Source organism: Callorhinus ursinus, unplaced genomic scaffold (genome assembly GCF_003265705.2).
Source record: "Callorhinus ursinus isolate GAN/ISIS: 27379988/994484 unplaced genomic scaffold, GSC_fseal_2.0 scaffold1, whole genome shotgun sequence".
In the NCBI taxonomy this organism is placed as follows: domain Eukaryota; kingdom Metazoa; phylum Chordata; class Mammalia; order Carnivora; family Otariidae; genus Callorhinus; species Callorhinus ursinus.
Window position 1 is genome coordinate 102,016,466 of NW_027397063.1, and position 22,004 is coordinate 102,038,469.

The following is a 22,004-nucleotide window of genomic DNA, read 5'->3' on the forward strand; positions in this document are numbered from 1 at the left end:
ACTCTAAATCAATGGTTTTCAAAGAATGCAGTCCCCCTGCCAGTAGCATTAGCGTTGCCTGAGAACTCAGTGAATCAGAAACCGATTCTCTTTTAACAGGCAATCTGTGTTCTTAAAAGCTTCCAGGTGATTTTAGTGCCACTAAAATAGGAGACTGGTTCTCAAATTTTATTGTTCATAAGAGTCACGGTCACCTGGGACGTTTGTTACTCAGTGGGTTCCCAGATCCCTGGCCAGATCTCGTGAATCAGAATCTCTGAAAAGCAAAGCCAGGAAACCTGCATCTTACATGAGGCAGGCACCATGTGATTCTGATGCATGGGATGAGAGAACTGTTTGTGAGAGCCAAGGCTGGGAGCAGTGGTTCTCAGACTTGGCTGCACATGAGGATCACTGGAAAACTCTGAGTCCTAATGCCTAGGCCACACTCCACACCAATTAAGTCAAATTCTGGAGGTGGGACTCGTTTTATACTCCATAAATGATTTTCATACACATCCAAGTTTGGGAATCAGTGCTTTTATAAAGCATTTGAGAACCAGCCCTGAGAGCTGAGGCAAGTTACTAAGGCTCTCTAAGTAAAGTATTTCCAGATGTATAATGAGGAACTACTTGAAGATTTAAAAATAACAGTACCTTTTGTAATGTACCACACAATACTCTCCATACTTGTTTGCTGAGAATGAAAAGTGACTTGAGCTGTTTGACTTGATTCGCTGCTACCCTATCCACCTTTTCCTCTCTGGTTTCACTTACCTGCTTATCACCTTGGCAAAAAATAAGAAAAATATATATAGATGTTCCCTTATGGGTGTTCTTGATCCCGGTTTTAGCAGCAATGCATTTTCCACTGGTCTTTCTGAAAAGCTAAATCTGGTTTTAGCAGGAAAGATGTGCCATCTGGTGGCTCACGGTGGTAATGACATGCTGCATAATAACTTCAGGGAGAAAAACGATAGTGCACAGTTTGACAAAATGCAGAGACCAGTCACTTTACAGCTGCCTGCAAAGGACAGATGCAACAGCAGGCTTCTAATGAGTCTTACCATTGGCACTTCCTCTTTTCATGGCAAAGTATAACTTATTTTGTAACCAAATAATTATATTTTGTTACCTTTAAAAAAAAAATAACCTGGCATCTTTTCCGAGCCAAGTATACATGGAAGTTCTTTACTGACATATCACAAAACAATCATTTGATATCTAAAATGGTCAAGAAAGTCCTAAGGTATCCAATGTTTCTAGCATTCTCAGCATTGTTTCTTTCAAATCACCACTGTAAAGGAGTTTCATTTCACTAAATTTTAACTGTTCAGTTAGATAATTTTCTCTCAGGAAATGGTTTAGGAGATAGTAAGCTAGTACTGATTTTAATTTTATTCCAACAGTTTAAGAAAATGTCCATAAAGCTAATCCTATGTAAATAAAGACAACTCCCCTCACCCCTTGCTAATAGCTGCACACTCAAATCCATCTCTTCTCTCCTTAGAATGGGCAGCCGTATCCATGTCTACCCAAATGGATCCTTGTTTATTGGATCAATAACAGAAAAAGATGGCGGTGACTACTTGTGTGTGGCCAGAAACAAAATGGGGGATGATCTGATACTAATGCATGTGAGCCTCCGACTGAAACCGGCCAAAATTTATCACAAGCACCATTTTAAAAAGCAAGTATTCCATGGGAAAGATTTCCAAGTTGATTGCGAGGCTTCTGGCTCCCCACTGCCTGAGATATCTTGGAGTTTGCCTGATGGAACGATGATAAACAATGCAATGCAAACCGATGACAGTGGCCGCAGGACCAGGAGGTATACCCTTTTTGACAATGGAACCCTATACTTCAACAAAGTTGGGATAGCAGAGGAAGGAGATTATACTTGCTATGCCCAGAACACTCTGGGGAAGGATGAAATGAAGGTGCACCTAACAGTAATAACAGCTGCCCCACGGATCAGGCAGGGTTACAAGACCCACAGGAGAATCAAGGCTGGAGACACAGTGGTCCTTGACTGTGAGGTCATCGGTGAACCCAAACCAAAAATATTTTGGTTGCTGCCTTCCCATGACGTGATTTCATTCTCTAAGGACAGGTACACATTTCATGCGAACGGGTCTTTGTCCATCAACAAAGTGAAACTGCTCGATTCCGGAGAGTATGTGTGTGTGGCCCGAAATCCCAGTGGGGATGACACAAAAATGTACAAACTGGATGTTGTCTCCAAACCTCCATTAATCAACGGTCTGTATACAAACAGAACGGTCATTAAAGCCACAGCCGTGAGGCATTCCAAAAAACACTTTGACTGCAGAGCTGAAGGAACACCATCTCCTCAAGTCATGTGGATCATGCCAGATAATATTTTCCTCACGGCCCCATACTATGGAAGCAGAATCACAGTCCATAAAAATGGAACCTTGGAAATTAGGAATGTGAGGTTTTCAGACTCGGCAGATTTTATCTGTGTGGCTCGGAATGAAGGAGGAGAGAGCGTGCTGGTGGTACAGTTAGAAGTACTGGAAATGCTAAGACGACCAACATTCAGAAATCCATTTAATGAAAAAATAGTTGCTCAGCTTGGAAAGTCCACAGCACTGAATTGTTCTGTGGATGGAAACCCACCACCTGAAATAATCTGGATTTTACCAAATGGCACAAGATTTCCCAATGAGCCGCAAATTTCTCAGTATCTGATAGCAGGCAATGGTTCTTTCATCATTTCTAAAACAACTCGGGATGATGCAGGAAAATACCGGTGTGCAGCAAGAAATAAAGTCGGCTACATTGAAAAATTAATTGTGTTAGAAATTGGCCAGAAGCCAGTGATTCTTTCTTATGCGCTAGGAACAGTTTACTGTATCAGTGGAGAATCTCTATCACTGCACTGTGTGTCTGATGGAAGCCCTAAGCCAAATATCAAATGGACTACACCAAGTGGTTCTATAATAGATAGACCTCAAAGTAGTGGAAAATACATATTGCATGAAAATGGCACCTTAGTCATTAAAGAAGCAACAGCTTATGACAGAGGAAACTACATTTGTATGGCTCAAAATAACGTTGGCCACACACTGATTACCGTTCCAGTAATGGTTGTAGCCTACCCACCCCGAATTACAAATCGCCTACCCAGGAGCATTCTCACAAGGATTGGAGCGCCCGTTCAGCTCCGATGTGTGGCCCTGGGAGTCCCCAAGCCAGAAATCACATGGGAGCGGCCAGACCACTCCTTGCTCTCAATGGCAAATAAAGGGGGGACTCATGGACTTGAGCCTTTTCACCCCCAAGGTACCCTCATCATTCAGAATCCCCAAACCTCAGATTCTGGGATCTACAAATGCACAGCGAGGAATCCACTTGGTAGTGATTATGCAACAACGTATGTTCAGGTCATCTGACATGAAATAAAAATTGAACAAAGTCAACATCTGGACAGTTTATTTTTTGGAAGAAGTTTAATCAAAGGCAGCCATAGGCATGTAAATGAATTTGAGTACATTTACAATATTAAATTTATAATGGACATGCAAAATAAAAAAAGAAAAAGACTTGTAAATAAATGCAATATGACTGATAGTGATTTCATTAATTGATCTCCAAACGAACTTTTAACTTAAGGCACTTTTATTTTGCCAACAAATAACAATGAACATTAAGGTAAAACTGTCCACCATAAAAGAACAAATGGCTAATGTATCTGAATTCTTCATTAAAGAATAGACTTCGTTCTTTCACTACCAGTTGCCTAGTGTCCACCTTCTAGCAATGTTACAAGCATGGCACTGAGAAGAGAGACAATGGGAAAGATTAAATTTGTAGTCTTGATTGTAAATTTACAATTTTGATGTACAGATATTTTGTGGCTGGCTTAGAAATATTTTAGTAAAACCTAGAGAAAATAAGCTCTGAACGGTTTTGACTAGGATTATGTTTTGTGTACACTGAAAATTTTCATTGATGGGGAATACAAAAATGTTTTTTAATAACTGCATTTAAAATACATGTAAAAAGCAACTTAACACCTACATATCATAAAAAGTGAAAAGGGGGTTGATTACTTCGTTACTGAAATAAACTCATTAAAAAGGCTTCATTAAAAATACAATGAAACTTCATCACTTCAAAATCTAACACAGGCATCCTTGGTTTGGAACTCTTTATAAGGAAAATATCTGAGAAGGAACCATTGCTTTATGAACTTATTTCATTAAGGGATAATCCTTTATGGAAGAGGAAAATAGGAAAATCTAGATCTAATACATAAATACATATAATGAAGTTTCATTGTACTTAAAATTTGTTCAAACCTACACAAAATGTTGCTTTTTGTAATTCAACGTGAATTGATTTGGGGGACATTATGAGTCATCTTTTCTAATTTTAGAGGCTGGGATGTTCCAGTGTAATTTATCCAGAATTCATTCAAATATTTGCCAGTTATTTAAAGTGGGGAAAAAAAATGCCATAGGTCTCGCCCGGATATCTCAGCACACAAAACAACTATGTTAGCCCCTGCTGATGGTTTGAGACACAGGGGAGCTTACTTCATTGTGTTTTCATCACACCAACTTTCAGCTGGCTCCACCTAAGAGGTGACCTGACTGCTGCTATCTCAGATGCTGGTACCCTGTGGCCACAAGAGGTCAAAGGATACTAATTCTCACTGTGATCTCCTTCCACTGCCGGGCCAAAAGGAGTAAATAAGAACGACAAATGGAAGCTATCAGGAATGAGACTAGAGTGTAAACAGGTTTGTCTAAGGGATTCTGATGCCCAATTACATTCAATTTTTAAAGTCTTATTTTTAAGGGAAAGGGAGGTCTCCATCTTCTCCTAGGATAATTTCCTGTCTTACAAAGCAAATTACCAGGTTCTGTCAAAGGACAGGTTTTCGCTCATGATCATTTTAATGCAAATTAATGAATTTGCTAAGAAAGAAACCTCTTAGGATGTGGGATTAAGTGGAAGGAAATATGCTAAGCCTAGATTATAAAAATTCCAGTCGTTCTCTTTATAATGCACAGGGGTAAGCCAGTCCTAGGTTCTTCCTCAACTTTCCACAGAATCTGAACTATAGGGCCTTACCATGACTTGGCTTTGTCACCGGAAAAGAAAAGGACACAACAAGAAAAAAGTATACCCCACAGCTTTCATGTGCAAAATGATTAATAAATTAATTTCACTACCTTATGCAAAATATAAAGTGCATATGAATGCTATGCAATTATCACACTTGTTCTTGAAACAATATGACTGCTGTTTGCAATACTGAGCTATAAAAATATATGGTTCAAACTAAAAACTGGCATTTTAGATCCCAATAATTCTTCCAAAGGAAATCAGGACAGAACAGGACTCACTCACTAGGCACAACATTCACATTTCGGTTTTGCCAAGGCAATCATCATATGGATAGATTACTTGGAAGAAAAATAACTTCATGGATTCTACGTAGGATTCTCAAGAAGGAAAAAAACCCGAAACCTGATATACAAAACCAGCTGAAATGTAAAGATCTGTCTTCTGAAAGCAGATAGAGTATGTTATAATTTCATGAAAAGAATGGTCTTGAATGTTTTGGCAAAGTCTTTTCCAGCCCAGAGTAAACATGAAATGAGCAGGCTGGAGTGAACTATTTCACAGTGTACAAAGCAGTTCACATGGATGCTGCCACAGCAAAAGTAAGCGGACATGTATTTGAGGTCGTTTGCATGAGTCAAACTTTGCAATGAGTAACTCACCTAGGAAGATATAAATTATTTATATAATGATTTGCAAAAGAAATGATCTAAAGTCGTACTAGCTACATTTTAAAAAAGTAGTTCTACATGGTTTGCTCATTATAGACAAATCTATTCACAGTATGCTCAACTACATTACATGTAAAATCATATGGCAAAAGAAAATGAATTAACACAAAACATGGGAAAATATCCCCCACGTGTTTTAAAATGCCCTGCAATTTTCACATTCAAAATTTTATGCATCTAAATCTAAAAAAATATTATATGGAATACTCTTAAGTTACACAAACTGATAATTTACTGTATTTTTTACTCTAATAGGAGCAAATTACCACATACTTGAACAAAGTTAAAATAGTTACTATTTCTTTATAATAAATTTGATGTATAATTTACTTGTGCTTTTTGCACCAATTTATAAATACAGTATATGCAATACACAACCAAGACTGACACCAACATTAATAATTAAATTCAAAATAGCAAATACTTACCATACAAAATAAACAGCAAATACATCTTTATGAAAACCAGAGCCTTCTGGACTCGGGGGCCAGATTCTCTGGAAACCACATCAAGTTTGAGCACTGTGGAATCTCAGGCCAGCTGCAAGATTGTTTTTTCTCAAGTTGGCATAAGGTTCAGGAGAACCAAGAGTCATTTTTGCCAAATCTGGCAATAAATAATTGGAACAATTCCACTGTGGTTTGTTCGGGCCTTTAGAATTAACATGTTGTACCTTCACAAAGACTCTGGTCAATGCTCTTGCCACTGAAAACAAATTCGAGTACAACCACTTCTACGAGGCTTCCGTGTATCTGAGGGCGGCTCTCTCAGAAGCCTGGGTTGAAGTTCTTGGTCTAAGAAGTTTAAGTACTAAGCAACAATCTGTTTCAGCACCTTTTGACCACAACAAAAGCAAAGAAAAATCCTACATAAATAAGAATAAAGTTTATAAAGTGCTTATGAAATTACAAACATTTCAAATCAGAGCAATGCAAATAGATGTCCATTTCACCATCAAAGGTGAAAGAAGAAAAAATGGATTACTCTCCTGTCAAGACCTGACATGCCTTTCAAATCAGTAGTTTGGTCCAGCACAGTTTGGGGGGCGGCGGGGAGAAGAAAACAACAAACTTCATCATTAATGAACACATAAATATTTTAAATCCACCATAATTCATTCTTTCTATGAGATCCAAAAAAAAAAGCACCAATTTCAAAAGATCTGCTACCACGCTCTTCCTGGAGTAGACCCACATGATCCACATTTTTATACCTACTTTAAAGTTGAATTTAACCAAAAAACCCAAACCACACTTCCTCCTTTTCTTTTTGTTTTAAATACCTCTATATGAAATGTAGCACAAAATAAGAAAACTTCAAAGAAAGGAAAGAACAAAGGGACATTTCTAAAGACTGATGCATTAAATTTGATTTTCTATTTTTCAGTGCAAACACAAAACTTTATGTCTTGTCCTCTTCCAGATTCAGAAGTGTGATGGATGCCCATAGGGAGTCACTCCTTGCTGTGGCTGGTTACCTAATGGGAAAAATAAATTCAAATAAAATCGCAGATGCAAAATTATGCCACAGATAGATGCTACCCTCTTGCCACGGTTCTCCGTACCAGCCTCGAGAACAGGAGGACAGACAAACCGGCCAAGGAGTGCATGCTAGCCCAGGGACCTGAGCAGTAAGGTCTGAATACCCTAACTGCATGCATTCCACAGGGGCACTGGCTCTACAGCAGAGTCCTACACCGGCCAGCACAGCCTTCGGACAGTAACCAGCCCCTCTGAAGTCTCTGCGTCTAAACTAAGAAACAACTCAATACTAACATACAAAAGGACTCTAAGTATTGTAAAATATTGAAAGTTCCTCAAACTTTTATAAGAACAGATCAGAGATTTTATTTTAACACGGACATTATAGTAAGGTGAGAGAAGTGGCATGAAACAGGGTAATTTTCTACAAATGGCCATATAAGATATGTGAGAGAGAAGTGTGTAACGGTGTCTACACGTGCGACGGTGGCTATGTGTGCTGACTCAGGTGTCTGCCTATACATATATGTACATGTGTGCAAACACACACACACACACACACACACACACACACACACACACACACACAAACCTAAAGAATAGTAGGCACAAAAAAAATGACTGGGACTTAGAAATAACTACTGCTTCCCCAACTCTGGTGGGACTATTCAAATCCAGAGGCTCCATCCACATGGGTTATGATACAGAAGGAGCCCTCTGGAGTTGTACAGTGAGACAGCTCAACTTGGCCATCACTCAACAAAGGAGGCTGGCATAACTGCTAATATCAGGGAGCAGAGTATATTGTGGTTAAGAGGTAGTTTCTGGAAGGGGACCATCTGAATTCAAGAGTCCCAGCTCTGCCCCTTACTTTTAGCTGAATAACCTTGGACAAATGAGTCAATCAATCTCCCTTTTCTTTAGCTATTTCCTCATCTATAGTATGGGAATAGTAATACCTTCACTCATGGGGCAGTTTAGGAATTAAGTGCATTAATCTATGTAGAGTCACAGTGCCTGGGTCCAAGAAAGTGCTCCATAAATGACAGATTAAAAAAACTGCATATCATGAGCTCTGGGAAACAGGAAAGAGAGTAGGTACACTCCCAAAAAGTGCCACTACATAAAATCATAGGTACTTATTTCTAAACACTAGAAAAAAATCTAAAATATAAGCATGTTGTCTCTGCCTTAAAATTATATTCTCTTTAACCATGTGAAAGTATGAACTCTCAAATAAAGCAATGAAATATTAACCACACATATAATAGACCACCCCTGTTAAGCAGTAGTTAGAAAACAAGACCAATTTAAATGATTTAACAAATTAAATGAGGCTAAAAGAGGGAAATATTAAAAAAAAAAAAAAGATCTTGGTTATGCCCTAGTAGAGACGCAAGGTACATGAGGGGCATTTCCTCTGCGAGGAAATCAACAGGCACAGCCGCCAGGTGGAAAATTAAGACCAAACCCAAGTTGCCCCTCGGTCCTAACTGACCCTCCTCCTGACAGTATCCTACCAGAGTTGCACAGCTGACTTTAGGACTAGGTGGCCTTCACTCCATACCTCCAAAGCACACAACCAGAGACCCAGGAGACACTGCCGGTCCCACTAGTCTCCTTGCTGCATGGACGAAAAAGTACATGGTCCAGAAAATGATAGTAGGACTGGCACCGGGATTCAGACTTCCTAACTCCCAGGCCAATATTCTTTGCATCACAGGGGGCTAGTTCGCATTTCTAAAAATATCTCCTGTGACGTCAAGCAGCACAGGGGGGATTCGTTTCATGAGAGCACACTGCCGGCATCTAGAAGAGGTGTGGTGAGATGGGCTGTTGGCATCGCTTTAGAGAGAGAGCACAAAAAAAAAAAAAAAAAATTCACACCAGCATAGTAGGCCCAATTATTGGGGACAAACTGCCCTGCTCTGCTGCTTGCGGCGTTAGCAGGCTGCGAGTTCTCTGCACTGTTATCAGAAGGACAGGATGGCGCAGTGGCAAGGACGGTCACCGCCCCAGTGACCAGGAGACAGGTCTAGGGCTGGCCTTCCTCTACAGGTGGCTTTGGGAAGCCAGCTCCTTCATCAGCACACTTGAGGGCATCGGCCGAGTTGGTCTCTGAACCTTCCAGCTTGCATAAAAAGGGTACCTGCACTTCCACGTGGGTCTCCCAAATGAAAAGAAACATTTCCAGGTTCAGATGGAAGCAAGAGGAAAACATCTTCACTGAACTCAAAAAAACAAAACAAAAAAACAAAAAACCCAGAACCAAAAAACAAAAAAACCCTGGGACTTTCCAGCAGCGAGGGGAGAGGGGAGGGAGCATTTAAACCAAACCTAAACCCAAACCCAAACCCAAACCAAACCAGCCTGGACTCAAATGAGGATGTAAATGGTACGGAAGGAAGACAGGGCACTGTCTGAGGAGCCAGCATGTGTGTTCTGCTTGCTTGTCTTGAATCTCCTGGTAGCCATCTGTTCTGTAACGCGGGGGTACTTACTAGAAAGCTGCTTCTGGAGCTGCCGCACCAGGGCCGCCGTCTGTTGCTGCTGCTGGGTCTGCTGCAAGCCTTGCCTGGGGAACTGCAAATGTGACAGAAGACAGGAGGGCAGTCAGCCTGCGCTGCCCGGCTCAGACAAGGACAGAGACTACCTGCCAGGGTCGGTCTGCAACACACCATCGACCCTTTTCAGATCAAAGTGCCATGCCCGTTAGGTGTACGTTAATTTTTCCTACACCCTGATGTACACCTGGTGAGCATATGGGAAGTGTCCAATTCATTCAAAATCTCACTCTCCAGGTGGTCACTTCGCATTTCTTGGAAGAGGAGTGATGAAGGAGTCCACTCCAGGGGTGGCCCCGGACGTCAGATCTCCTTGTTATAGTATCCTTCACCAGCTAGCTAGTTAGGATCATGCTATCATAAACCATTTTCATTGGCCGCATGAAAGTTCTCTGACCAGAGGATTTGTTCAAGCACCACAGGCCGTGCCTTGTATGGATGGAGACAAGAATCTGGTGAGGCAGAGCAGTGCCCTCCATCCAGGACCCATTTGGGACTATGCCCTCCCATGGGATGCTGGATGAAGGTCAGCCAGTGTTACTATTTTCTCTGATACAAAGCAGAAAAACAGCACCTTGCCTGTTTTTTTTATTTTCCTAGTGCCCAAATCAAGAGGGGAAAAATAAAGCAAAACTCCACCTTTCATTCACATGGAAATGTTAGTAAAATAAAAAGTGCTTTCTCTTCTATTCAGTGGTTTCTTTGTTTATCTGGAAATACTACCTATTTAACAAAACCAAATATGCTCCCATGTACTCGGCAGTGTTCTAGACATTGTATGTATACATTCGCCCATTTAAACTTGACTAGGTAATACCTATTCTCAATCCTTTATCCATATACAATTTATTATGACAATTCCATAATATACAGACCAAGGCCTAGGGCCGTACAACATAATCAAACACTAAATTTCTGCCGCAAAATATACAACGAGTCCTATCAGGCAGAATAAATGCAGAAAGATGGGGGTTTGTTCAGGTCAGCTTTTGCAACCAAATGGGTTCAGGTCAGCCTTTGGGGTTCAATGAGTTACCAATAAAATTTCCATTTCAAAATAAAATGTCAAAATTCAGTTTGGATTTTAGAAATGAATATAAGGGACTGTGGACCTTTACTACCATTATTCTCATTTTACAGCTGAGGGAACTGAGACTCCAAGGTGTTTAGTCACTTGCCCATGATCCCTGTAAGTAATGGGGCAGGGATTCAGACAGAGATTCCTGGATTTGGAACTTCCTGCCTTAACCGCAATCCAGTGCTACCTTTAATTGGGAATATTAGCTTCCAAATATTAATTTACTTGGAAATAATCACAGATTCTAAACGGTGGGCTGCAAGAGTGTCTGATCTTTTATTAAAGACTTTATTTATTAGAGAGAGAGAGCGCGCGCACAAACAGGGGGAATGGCAGAGGGAGAGGGAGAAGCAGACTCCCCAATGAGCAGGGAGCCCAGTGTGGGGCTGGATCCCAGGACCCTGAGATCATGACCCGAGCCAAAGGCAGATGCTTAACTGACTGAGCCACTGAGGTGCCTGATGTCTAATCTTACCATTTTATTAACATACTGAGGTACACATGCATAAATATTTAACATTTATTCATTCAACAGATACTTACCTGTCTTCTTTTATGTTCATTTAAAATCTGCTCCAAATAGAGTAATTCACAGAATGAAATATGGTAGTGATCACATCAGAGTAACCTGAGGAGCCTTGGCAGTAACTAATTCATAGGAAGCTCGTGTGCATGTGGGTGTGTGAGTACGCATGCACACATGTTGGCAGGTAGTGGGTGCTCCGCTGGATGGCCTTCAGAGATATCATATCCTCCAGGGGACCCCAAGAGTATTTGGGGGATCTACAAAATCAAAACTGTTTTCATAATAATACTAAGGCACTGGTTGTTCTTGCTCTCCTTGTCTCAGGAGTATACAATGCAGTTTTTTAGAAGCTATATAACATGTGATATTGTAACAAAGTCTTCGATTTATTCAGACAATAAATTTTCAAAAATGTAAACAATGTCATTCGTCTAATTTTTTATTTTGAAAAATATTCTTATATTCATTCATTATTCATAAAAGTGTTATTTCTGGTTAATATCTAATGAGAATTTTAAAGGTATTAGTAAATACTGGTAATATTTATTTTAATTTCTAATACAATAAATATTAATAGACACACAAACGCTCTTTGGGTCCACAGTAATTTTTGAATGAGAAGTGGTTCCAAGGCCAAAAACTGAGACCAGTTTCGTTCAGCACACCTCCCCCTCCCCCCCTCCCCCCAAGGAAGTGGTGGGATACAGCTGCAGTCCATAGTCTCCTCAGCTGTAGTGTTTTTCCTGCATCTGTTTCTCTCAAGGCCACTCTGATGCAAAATTTAACTTGCTTCCACCTGTGTGTGAATGTCAGCAAGCAAGAGACCCAGCTTACAGCTTTCCTGGGCCCTGGAGCACCTGAGGCCAGAGAAAGAGAGCGTGCCACCAGCTCTCCACAGAACCCTCACTGGGGAGCATTTCAAACCAAGTCACTGAGCTCTTGCACAAAACTGGCTGAAGCAGCATAAAGCCATCAGGAGAAATTTAAAGAGTCATCCTCTTAAGCTCTTCCCCAGACTTCCTGAGTTAAAATTTCTGGGCCAAATGTGCTAGAAATCTGTATTTTCAAATGGTTCCCCTAAGTGGCCTGATGCTTGGCTAGATTTCAGAATCTTCCCCATGTTGGGAGCTGGAACTTTTAACTTACCACAACAGGTCAATACATGGGACAACTGAGGCTATCCAGAAGTAAAATAAATCTAAAAACCACACTCTCTGTGTGTTTAACCTTTCCTGCTTAAATCTGATAAATAAAAAGGAAAGATTTTCCTGGACTATCCATACAGGAGATGTTCATAGTTCTGCTCACCTCTGTGTCTCTCCAAATGTTAATCCCTCCTCCTAGAAAACCTTCCTTCCCCCTTCATCTTACCCCTACACGCTCCTAAAAATCTGCCTGTTCTTCAAAGATCAGCTCAAGTGCTTACCTACTCCCTTAGGAATGTGAAGAGCAAACCACTGCTCCTGTATCCTGTGGAGATGCCTTTATTATCAAATGTGGTGTAATGTGACAAGTGCTTCTCTCCCTAGTATTCTGGATTTTGCTCTTCTCGGGGACAGGAACTGTGTGCCATGCTCCTGCTGCAACCAGGAGACAAAGCACAGAGCTCAACAATGTCTGTCAGGTACAGCCAACTAGCCCACAGGGCAGAGCTACTCTCCATTAAACACATTCTCTGCCGAACTCAAAACAATAATTTAAAATTTTATTAGGATGTATTTCGACTAATCCCTAAATCCCTATTTTGACAATACATGCTTAGTCAAGAATATTAATGTTCCTGCTCACTCATTACTTAGGCAAAATGCATCTCTAAACCAATCATTTCTATTTAAATAAATGCCACTGAATCATTTCTGTCTCAGAAAAGCTGGCTTCTTCAGGCCCTTCTCTGCAGCAGAAGCAGACACTGACCGTCCTAAGCAAGAGCAGGGCTGAAGAGTTAGTGGTGGGCCTTCACACTGCCTCAAATCTGGTTTCAACCTCTTGCCTTCTGAACTGTCTTTTTCCTTTAACTTATGGATCACTGTGTGGGGCTTTTGTTCCTTCGTTGCTCGGACATTCAACAAACAAGTTATTCAACAACAGTTAACCAAATCCAGGCACATTTTGGGGTTCTGGGAACACCAAAGTGAGTAAAGCACAGTTCCTGCCTCCTGACAGCTGTGTCCTAAAACTGTGACTGCAGTATTGGTGAGCAAAGGACAAAGCACCAAGGCAACATTTATTCGAAACCTGCGCTGCCAACTGAGAGAGTGCAGAGAGTTATGGGCTCCTCTGCTGGTCAGAATAAAACCTTTCATCAGTACCAGCTCCAGTACAAGGACTGCAGTACTGCGGGGGCCCCTCCACCGAGCGCTGGACAGAAGTACACATGCTTAGATGCTGGCAAGACGGAACACTTAGGAAGGACTGGCACCAATAGATTTCAGAGGATTTGGCGCACATTTATTTGCAGTTTCACTAGTAACTTGCATGCAGCCATTTTTTAAAAATCTCTACATAGTTTTTTTAGAGGGAAGGAAAAAATCAAATTTATCTATCCTGTTACCAGAAATCTCCCACATATGTCTTCCCTATCTTCTCCATCTATAAATTACTTCTCCTTTCCCTTCAAAAAGAAAAAAAAATTAAAATCCAAATTCATGCAGAGGACGGTGACAAAGCTCAGTAAATTTCTCTGAACTAATTTTTTCCATTTGAAAAGGAAAATACTATCTGGCTAATTCTGAATTCTAGAGGCACTGGAAAATTTTCTCAATTTCTCTGAATGGAACGTATGAATTTTTTTGAAGATTATATAGCAATTTCACACATGATCTTTGGCTACAAATTAATGCAATCATTTAAGTAACTACTGCTTCCATTATGCATATTTTTATAAGGCATTATATTCAATATAATGTGATACTAACACAAGGATCAAATAATTTAAAAAGCCAGCTTTTTAAAGCTTCCTGTTAGCATCTTTTCCAGGTCACCCAGCTAGGACACCCTGAGTTTAAGATAAAAAGAAATGACACAGCAATCTGATGTAAACTTTATTTTCTTAAAAGCTAAAAGCAGCCTTAAAGAAAAGATCACAGCCTGTTAACATATTCAGTTAAGAGTTAATCGTTACAACTCAAAAACTTATTTAAAGGTATTTTTCAAGTCAAGAAGTATAATTTAGGTCAGAACTAGAAAGGCCAAATACAATTTTCCAGCAAGGATGCCTCGTCTTTCTTTCCTGTTGCTCTTTCACCAAAGACAAGTAAGCAAATGAAAACACAGGCATTGATATTAAGCTGACCCATTTAATTTGTATGCATGGGCCTTTAACACTTTCTTCCCCTTTTTCACAGAAAAGCTCTGCTTTCTGAAGATGCTTTTGGAAAAAGCACCAATTTCTGTTCTAAGTTAGTTTTGAATCGTAGGTTCACTTTTTACAGCAGGGACCAACCTGCCCATGTGGCTGTTAATAATCATTGTGCCACATGGACCCGCTGTTGCTGTCAAGGAGGGGGCAAAGAGCACTCAACAAATCCCAAGGTCTTTCCGGGTCTGCTGCATTCAACCTCCTCCCACAAGGCTTCCTGAGCTTCTCATACCCTTCCTGACCTCTGTTCCAGGTTGAATTATGTTGTCCCGAAAAGCTTTGCTGGCATCCCAACCCCAGTACCTCAGAATGTGACCTTATTTGGAGAGAGGGTCTTTACGGAGGTGATCAAGTTTAGCATCAGACCTGATCCAGTGTGATGGGTGTCCTTATAAAGAAGGGAAAGATGGACACAAACACACGTAACAGTGAGAATATCATGAGAGAATGAAGGTACAGATCATGTTTGTTTCCATGAGCCAAGGAAAGGCAAACATCACCAGACATCCTAAGAAGCCACAGGGAGTGGCTTGGAGATTTCTCCCCTTGTGCCCCTGGAAGGAACCAACTCTGCCAACTCCTTGAGCTTGGACTCCCAGCCTCCAGAACTGTGAGATAACATATTTCTGCTGGTGAAGCCCCACCAGTTTGTGATGCTGTGTTACAGGAGCCCTAGCTTCTCTTCTCCTGCTTCCCACATGCCGAGCTGTTCAGTGGTTTCCTGGGATTCTAAGCTGTCTGGGGGCAGGGAGCATGCTGGGCGCTTCATTAGTGTGCTCATAACCTCTGGCCCAGTGCCAGCCTCTACTGTACAGAACAAATAAACAGTAGCTGAACTGACTGCTGGATGTCACCCGACAGCCGTAGGGCAAGTCACAGGGAGGGTGGTGGCTGTGTGACTAATACCACTTCTCCCCTGAGACTGCATGAATCAGAACTCCAAATGATTCAGAGCGGACTTCTCCTCCACAGCCAGCTTACTGCTCAGTTTCCAGCAAAGAAACAATATCACATTTTAAGAAATTATAAGAAATACAATTTTCTTCTTAGTATTGCTAAGGCTTCCTGCTACTGTTCTGAAGATATACATTTAGAGATAACATTATTCTTATGCTTCTATTTTCTTTTATTGTAAGAAAACAAAAACAAAAACAAAAAAAAGAGAAACAGAATATATATCAAAATATCCCTAGCAGTATTATTTGTGAAACTGGAAACAATACCAATGTTCAGCAGCAGTAGGTGGGGTGTTAGGCAAGTAAGAGCAGAGGAATACAGCTGACTGACTTTACAGCTATATAAAATTACGAACATGTAGACTATGTTAATAAACTTAAAAGTATATATAAGTATGCTGAATAAAAGTGTGCTGAAAAAAGAATTACATAATTTAAAACTCCAAGATCACTGATCCCTTTAACTTCTAATTCTGAAATCTGTCCAAGTGATATTTTAAATTTCCTAGCCTATCCTAAGACTATGACATACACAATATTTCTGTCTTTGTAAAAATAACTGCTGTCTAGATTACAATATAGTGTTCTAAATATAAGAATTATGCTTCCAAAATAGCTTTTTAAAAAAGGCTTCAGCTCAAAAGGGGAAAAAAAGGGCTAGAGAAAGCCCACTGTGGATTTTATTATCCATTAAGACTGTTGTAATGAAGTTGTTTCTCTGAAATTACTTTACTATGAACACAGTAGGAAAAAATCATGGGCCATGTTTTGACTAACCTGCTCAATCCCGAGGATGTATTTTAAGTTAGTGAGTAAAATACAACCGATGACATTAAAAACTTCAAAACTGTCTTAGAGGTCAAAAATGAATAAATCTGATATATATTCTTTATACATAATAAATATGTTAAATATTCACGAAACTTTTAGATGAATAGAAAGATATTAAATTCCCTTATATTAGATATGCTTTCATTCTAGTGGAACTGGGGCTAGAGTCTCTTCTCAACTCTGCAAAAGTTGACCCTCTGCTTCAAATTATCATTAAGAAGTTTATAATTAAGAATTATAATTAAGAAGTTTAAAGACAATTTCCACCCCAGCCCTATAAGTTTAACCTGTGATATAATCAAATGTTTATTTTTTTTTTTTTTACCCTACTCAAAAGAACTACTACATTTCGGGCACTTGATACCAATATCCATCTGCGTTTATATAGCACGATTCTCTAAGAAAAAAATGTAACGCATTTGGTATTTTATGTACTTCTTACATGCTACATTATAAATCAACTAAAATAGTACTGATATAAGAGGCATGAGTCTGCTACAGATCGGGGGGAAAAGAGTGTGTGCATGTGTGTGTGTGTAGAAAGAATAATAAAGCAAATGTGACAAAATGTTATTAGTAAATCTGGGAAGAGGATTTATGGTAATTGTATTATTAATTCTTCTGTTAGTTTGAAATTACTTCAAAATAAACAGTTATATCTTGTTCTTGGGTGAGATGCTAGGGTAAAGTAGCAGTATCCCATCCCAAGGAATCTCTGACACAACATTTGTAAGTCAATCAATCCCTGCTAATATACCCCTGATGATGAAGCGTGTAGGCTGTATGTGAACGTTTATACACTGCCTCTACTTGAGAAAGGATTTTTAAGATGGATTACAATAAATGTCACAGATACAAAAAAAAAAAAATGGAGCTATCAAAACTAGATTCATAATAAAGAAGAATTTCCGTAATAACGGGGACCAACCCATTTTACAAGCAGAGGCTTGTAAAAGGGTATCTTGGTGCATTTTACAAGCCTCGGCACCAAGATACCCTATTTCATTTGCTGATGCTCCATTATCGGTCTATCTGGGCATGACCTGTCCTTTATCACCTAGCTCTACTGATCTGATCTCTCCTGATATACCAGAGCCCTGGCTCTGTTGTTTTTTCTTTACTGCAAAAGTTGTGAAACCATCCATCTTTCTACTCCTGTCCTGAAGATAGTCTATACCAGGGTTTCCCAAAGTGCAGTAAGCCAGCTCATGTTAGGTAGTATTCATTCACACAACTCATGTCGTTCAGTTACCTTCAGTGTAAGTATTTATTTTTACAGATATTTCTAATATGTAGGTGATGTGACCACTGATGGCAGCTAATAGAAATTCTTTTTAGAATATACTTACTTCAGTAAATAGAAAAAGAGGCAATTTAAAGAAAAATACTTAAGTAAATAATAAAGCAGGGATATGGCACTTGGAAAAGTAAAGGATGTTGTAAATTACTGCGGTTCAGAAAACACTGATGCTATGCACATTTTCAAAATCTGACTTACAAAGCTAAAGAAGTTAATTACATGATTACGAATTATATGAAAGTTCTTACAGAAAATAACTGGCTAAAATCAGAGTTTCTTTTATATCGGTAAAGATAATATTTTAGAAAGCACACTCATGCTCTTTTGAAAGTATAGTAAAAACTCAAATAGATATGGTAAATTATCATTTTAACATTGTTTAAAAAAAAAACAGTGTCTCAATAAAATTTTTTAGTCCATGGAAAAGTCTGAAAAAATTTGAAGAGGAAAATGGTATAACTTACTGAACCCCAATATTTATTTATAACTTTCTGTGAAAACAAATATACTACTCTGATAAAAACTCTAGGGAAAATCTACGAGTGTACATTTAAGCTATTTTAATTCTTAATAATCTTATGGGATGAAAAAATGCAACCTGCCTTTAAAAAAGAACCCCACATATTTGGTTCCAAACACCAGGTTCCTTACCAAAGGCTGTTGGGGCTGCATCGCTTGGAGACCAAGGGTCTGACTCTGGGGCTGGGGGGGTTGCTGCATCTGGAAAGAAAAAGGATTAGACACTTAGAGAGGGGAATATATTCCAATCTCCTCCCCCTATATACCTTTTATCTAATTAAGTTGTTGCAGTGAAAATGATATACACCTCCCTCCTGCATCACTGTCTTGACAAACATTCACCTTTTAAGGACAAGACCTAAATCTGTTCTTTTTGTAGGCTTCTTGGGACAACCCCAAGGAGCTCTTCCTTCCGTCATCGCCGTGTTCACTGTCTATACTGCCCTCTGCTGTCCAGGGACATCCTTTATACTTAACTGTGTTAACACCTTTCATGTTATCTGCTCCTGCACATACTTTATCCTATGTTATACCAGCGGGTTGGAAAAGGACTACTAAGTAATTACCGTTTTAGTCCCTATGACATCTGGAGGAACTTGTGAAGATTAATTTTTTTTTAAAGAAAAATGCAGACTTCTTAAAGGAAGAAAAAAACAGGAAAAAGAAGAGAAGTAATTCTTGAAGATTAGAATATTTTTTTAAAAGGAAGATGTTTATGTGGGAAGTTCTGGCAAAAAATACCAGCATAAAAACAAATTATGTCAGTGATTGAGTTGGTGTAAATAAAGAGCCCTTAGAAAACACTTCCAAGTCACAGAAGAAACACACATTACTCATCCACCATGTGGTACACAGAGGAGAGGAAAATATTAATAGGTGGTTTGTCTCAGTGACCTTCAATGTGTCCTCTACCCAGGCACTTCATCTTGATGATGACAGTGCTGGACTTCTTTTCATCCTTTGCATTTCCAACTTGGTTTGCATACTATCCCCCAAATTATTTGTCTTCTTTAGGGCAAGGTAATAAATAGCTATTACCAGGTGGTATTTCCCACTAAGTGCCAACACTCATGGATATGGAATCCTAGCAGGAGGTCTGGGCAGGGTCACTCCCAACTGAGACAATGCAAGTGGGACCAGAACTATAATGACTGCAATATAAAGTCAATTCTCCATTTGGCTCTCTGTGAATTCTTTCAAGAAAAATCCAACCAACCTCATAATTACCAATTTGTTCCTTTATGGAGGTAGTCAGTCACCAAGAAAAAAGTATAATCCTGAGGCAGAAGCAAATCCCTTTTCTTTATCTCCAGAGAATTTGTAGTAATGAAAAAATTACCAGAAGGGCATATTAGGCTACTTGGGATAAAAAAGTACATATTAACCAATAAAAAAACACTTTCAAAATTCGCAGCCTTGCAAAGCAATGTAAGACAGGAAGTAGTAAATGATGTAGTAACTTTGTGATTAGGAAATGAGAAATTTAAAACAGAAGGAAATATAAATATCAGTTCTATTAAGTTCTGACATGTATCTTCAGAACCTGAGACAAAATTATTTATGAAAATATCCCTACAGCTATTCTTAATATTACCAAATGAGTGCTTTACTTATATTTTCTTACTGAACTCTTACTACAAATTGAGTTGCAACTTAATAGCATCTTACAACTAATGACATTTTATAATTGTAAAACCCATTTTTCTGGAGGATTTGTGTTGGCTTCTGCCTATCACCTGGGGGTACTGTCAACTAGAAATTTTTTGGATCACACTGAATTTAGACCTCAAATGCTCTTGGAAGTTGTGGTTCAAATTCTCAGGGGAGGCATTTTTTCTTCCCTCCAACCAGGGTCAAGGTTGAGATATGCATGTTACTTTATTGTTCCTTTCTGCACGACAGTTTTATTGAACTCATTCCAAGAGTATAGCTTTGGTTACCCCAGTTCTACTAGACTCCCCATTTTTGTTGGTGTTTTATTTCTTTCTTAGTAACACATAAAATGACAGTGCATCTCAAGGTAAATTACTGATAAAGAGTCCACTGTGCAGACTCATCAGACAATATCCAATCTAGTTAACAAAGGACAAACTTGTTAAGAATGAAGATAAATGGAAAGGTAAACATAAATAGTTTATGTTTCCTAAATGAGTAAGTTAGAAGCATGAATGTGTCAAGAGGAGGAACGCTTTATCTAAGGTACTTAAATATTTACATCAAATAAATGAAGGATAGCTCTCTGGATTTTACCAGAGACAATATGAAATATCCCACCTACGTCACTCCAACTTCAGAGCTTAAATCAGAACAGAAGCATCAGAGATAATTTTTTGGATTACGGACAGACCCCTCTGGGAATCTGATGAAAGCTGTGGACAGCTCAATTTTGGTTTTGTTTGTTTTCAAACACACAGAAGAAATTTTGCATTCAAATTGCATGGCCTGTAGTTAAACAGCGAGTGGGTGAGCTGACACTCACACTATTAAGATATAGGCAGCCAGTTACCCTCTCCTGAACCTCTGTAAAAGGAGAAGGCCATTCTGCAAAATGCACCCTCCTGCCCATAACCTGGCAAAAGCACAGAGAAAGGAAGACGCTGGCCAAGTTGGAACTAAATGACACCAGTTGAGCTCCTAGGCTCAACTACACAGGGTTCCTTGGAACTTGGTAATTAAAGGCTCTTTAGAGTGGTTCTTATTTCATCAGGACTGCTGAGAACCCCTCATGCATTGCTTCACCCCCAGCCACGGACCTGGAGGAGCCTCTGCTGCTGTCGAACCTGTGGCTGCCTGGGTCTCATCGGGTCCTGAGGCAGGGGTACCGAGGGAAGGCTTGGATGTGTGGAAGTCAGCACCGCATCGATTCCTCCACCTACCAAAGGGCTCTGCTGAAGGGACTGATGATTCAGTCTGGTAAAAAAATACAACTTGGTTTCACACCCAGGCAAACTGCCATATTTTCAGTCAGTGCCAGTGGCACATTACGTACGTTCACAAAGAAACGACTGTGTTCAGTATTCAACTGTACAATTCACATGCAATAGAGACCAGTGACTAAGATAATCTAGATTTCCACGGAGAGATGGAGTCACTGGACAAAGGACAACAAGCATGCTCCCTACTTAAGATAATATTGCAATCGTGTTTAAATTACTTCTTCAAAATATTTTAATTGTTTTTAATAAGAAGTGACATTATTTGAGCATTTACTCTGGAGAAGGCACAGTGGTAATGAGTCTGAAATGTATTATTTCATTACTCCCAAAGCAAGCCTTTGAGGTCAGCAGTTTTATTATCCCCATTTTATTTATTTAAAACTTTTAATTGAAAGATAGTTGACACTTGTATTTGGGACAGTGATTTGGAAATGAGGAACACCTCAATTTTGGTTTTGTTTTATTTTCAAACACATATAAGAAATTTTGCATTCAAGTTGGATGGCTCTCAGTTAAACAGTGAGTGGTTAAGATTCAACAATTCTAAACATTATGAAATGCTCACCACGATAAGTGTAGTTATCACTTGTCACCATACAGTTATTACAATAGTATTGACTATATTCCCTATGCTGTACTTTTCAT

At 39.4% G+C, this 22,004-nt stretch overlaps 2 protein-coding genes across 4 annotated transcripts in view; one reads left to right on the forward strand and one right to left on the reverse strand.

The window, feature by feature from the left end:
- Positions 1–3,399, forward strand: part of IGSF10 (immunoglobulin superfamily member 10) — a 60,917-nt gene extending 57,518 nt beyond the window's left edge. The window contains exon 8 of the mRNA XM_025880365.2: positions 1,490–3,399. Within this exon, the coding sequence (XP_025736150.2) occupies positions 1,490–3,398 (1,909 nt within the window). The 3' untranslated portion in view covers position 3,399. The remainder of the gene's footprint in view (positions 1–1,489) is intronic.
- Positions 3,400–3,420: 21 nt separating this feature from the next.
- MED12L (mediator complex subunit 12L) overlaps positions 3,421–22,004 on the reverse strand; it is a 317,920-nt gene continuing 299,336 nt past the window's right edge. For 2 of the 3 annotated variants that reach the window (XM_073898549.1, XM_073898547.1), the window contains 4 exons: positions 21,177–21,333; positions 18,556–18,624; positions 9,793–9,874; positions 3,421–7,287 (listed from right to left, as the gene is read on the reverse strand). In XM_073898549.1, the coding sequence (XP_073754650.1) occupies positions 7,235–7,287; positions 9,793–9,874; positions 18,556–18,624; positions 21,177–21,333 (361 nt within the window). In that variant the 3' untranslated portion in view covers positions 3,421–7,234. The remainder of the gene's footprint in view (positions 7,288–9,792; positions 9,875–18,555; positions 18,625–21,176; positions 21,334–22,004) is intronic. The other variant, XM_073898551.1, reaches the window with a different exon arrangement.